The 2,139-nt window shown below is 38.6% G+C and overlaps 1 protein-coding gene across 1 annotated transcript; it reads left to right on the top strand.

The window, feature by feature from the left end:
- The first annotated feature begins 605 nt into the window (after positions 1–605).
- On the top strand, positions 606–1,449 carry LOC139848185 (uncharacterized). The gene has a single exon (XM_071837913.1). The coding sequence runs from the start codon at positions 749–751 to the stop codon at positions 1,241–1,243; it is 495 nt and encodes a 164-aa protein (XP_071694014.1). The 5' UTR covers positions 606–748; the 3' UTR covers positions 1,244–1,449.
- Positions 1,450–2,139: the final 690 nt, after the last annotated feature.

Raw genomic sequence — 2,139 nt, 5'->3', positions numbered from 1 at the left:
ATTTGCATAGAGAGGTTTTCAAGAAAAAAGTAGCAGGTTGTTGTTGGGTTTTGGGAGTGACAATATTACCCTCATATGCACTGCACATGATGGGATTAAACAGAAAATTTAACAGCTGTTAGTGAATTGGACTCTCCATGAAACGGATGCATACCACAGTGACCTCTCAAGTTAAAAAAAATTTTTTGAACTCCGATTGTAATTTTGAACATCCATGTAATTTTGTCTTTAAAATGACAAAACAAATGTCACTATTTAAGATATGATGACTGATCCATATTCTGGTATGAACTTTTGATTTCCGTTCTACAATATAAAAGTCTAATAACTTTTTCAACATTAAGTCTTAAAAAGCCTTATTGGAGTACTAAAAAAATTACAAATAATTAAGATAAAGTAAGAGTGTAAGTCAAGTTAAATAATTAAATTAAATAAGATAATGAAAACTAGCATATAATGGGTCCCAACCATTAGCTACACACCACATGCATATGCTATCAAAATTTGGTAGTGACTAGCTTATAGATTAAGCCAACCCACCAACTTACAAACACAATACAATCAACACTCGCAAGGAACCTTCATTTCATACCTTCTTAAAACCACCATCACCATAACCACCACCACCCACCACCACCATCGCGGCCGGCACCACCATCGCCGACGTCACCCATTTACATATCAATTTCTGTCCAACTATACTTTCAAAATCAAACACAAAAACATATTTTGTGATTGAAACTTAAACATGAGTCTATCTTTCCGAATTATGGTGTTTATGATTGTAGCAGCATCGGTGCTTTCATCTCCGATGAAATCAAAGAGCCTGAGAAAACTTGACGACACAACTCCGGCGGCTACAAACCAACCAAATGATGAAGTCAAGTGTGGTAGTTGTCCTTGTGGTACTACTTGTTACAGTAGTCCACCACCACCGGCTCCATCACCACCACCACCGGCACCGTCACCACCACCACCGTCACCACCACCACCATCACCACCTAAGAAACCGTCACCATCTCCCGGTGTATATTGTCCACCACCGCCGTATTCCGGCGGCGGCGGTGGTAGTAGTGGTGGAAGTGGAAAAGCTCCACCTAATTATATATACGTATCTGGTCCACCAGGAGATATATACCCGGTTGTTCAATCTGTCTCGGCGGCGCGTAGGAGCTTCACGGTGGCGATACCGCAGCTTATGGTGGTGGTTGGCTTAATAATGGGTATGATAGCGTTTTGTTGAATTTTATATAAAGATTACCATACAAAGTTTGTGTACAGAAAAGGTTGAATTCATGGGTCGTAATTAGTATCAGATTCTATGGATGAAAGAGCAATCTTTTTTCGTAACGTTGATAGCAATTTACTACAGTAATTTTTTATATTACTCCGTATAAATTACGATAATATGTGTTATATGTCATTAATAAAATCTTTTTTATTTTTAAATTTGGTGTATCTGTGTAATCCAAGCAAATTATGATAGTCTTCTTTTTAGTTAAATATACTTCCGTCTTTGTTGCATAATTGAGCATTAGATACTAGATATCAAATTAGTTATATATGTAATTTGTTCAAATAATATATTTTTGGTTACTTAATCAATCATTTAATGAAAATTTTGGCGATTAAGACCACTCCCAACCATGACGTACTTTCTCCCCAGAACACACCGCCATATCAGCGCCACATCAGCTTTCTCTTTCCATTTATTTTTCACTTCCTCCCCTTCACACACCACTAAATACTTCGTCCCATCACATACCCACAAAAATTAATTAATTAATTAATGTACAAGTTGTTAATGGTAGTGGTACAAGTAAATAAAGCACAAATATAGGAGAGAGGAAAAAATCACGTCCTCGAAATATTATAGCCATGACCGACACCAGCACGGAAGGAAGAAAGAGAATCGAGGGCGGCCGAGGGCGGGTAGAATGCCAACGGCGCCCTCGAGGGCGGTCGAGGGCGGGTGTGAGGGCGGAGCTCGTTGGGAGTGGTCTAACAAAAATAGTTAGTGTCCCGTAGAAAATACAAAAATTGGAAAGAGTTGACAGCTAGCGTTTTCCACTGCCGATCACGTAATACATACGTATCCATACGCGTCGTTATCTCTTTATCTTCGTTATATATAAGAAA

Source organism: Rutidosis leptorrhynchoides, chromosome 5 (assembly GCF_046630445.1).
Source record: "Rutidosis leptorrhynchoides isolate AG116_Rl617_1_P2 chromosome 5, CSIRO_AGI_Rlap_v1, whole genome shotgun sequence".
NCBI classification, from domain to species: Eukaryota; Viridiplantae; Streptophyta; class Magnoliopsida; order Asterales; family Asteraceae; genus Rutidosis; species Rutidosis leptorrhynchoides.
Note: the sequence above shows the minus strand (reverse complement) of the source record. Positions and strands in the feature narration are given on the sequence as shown.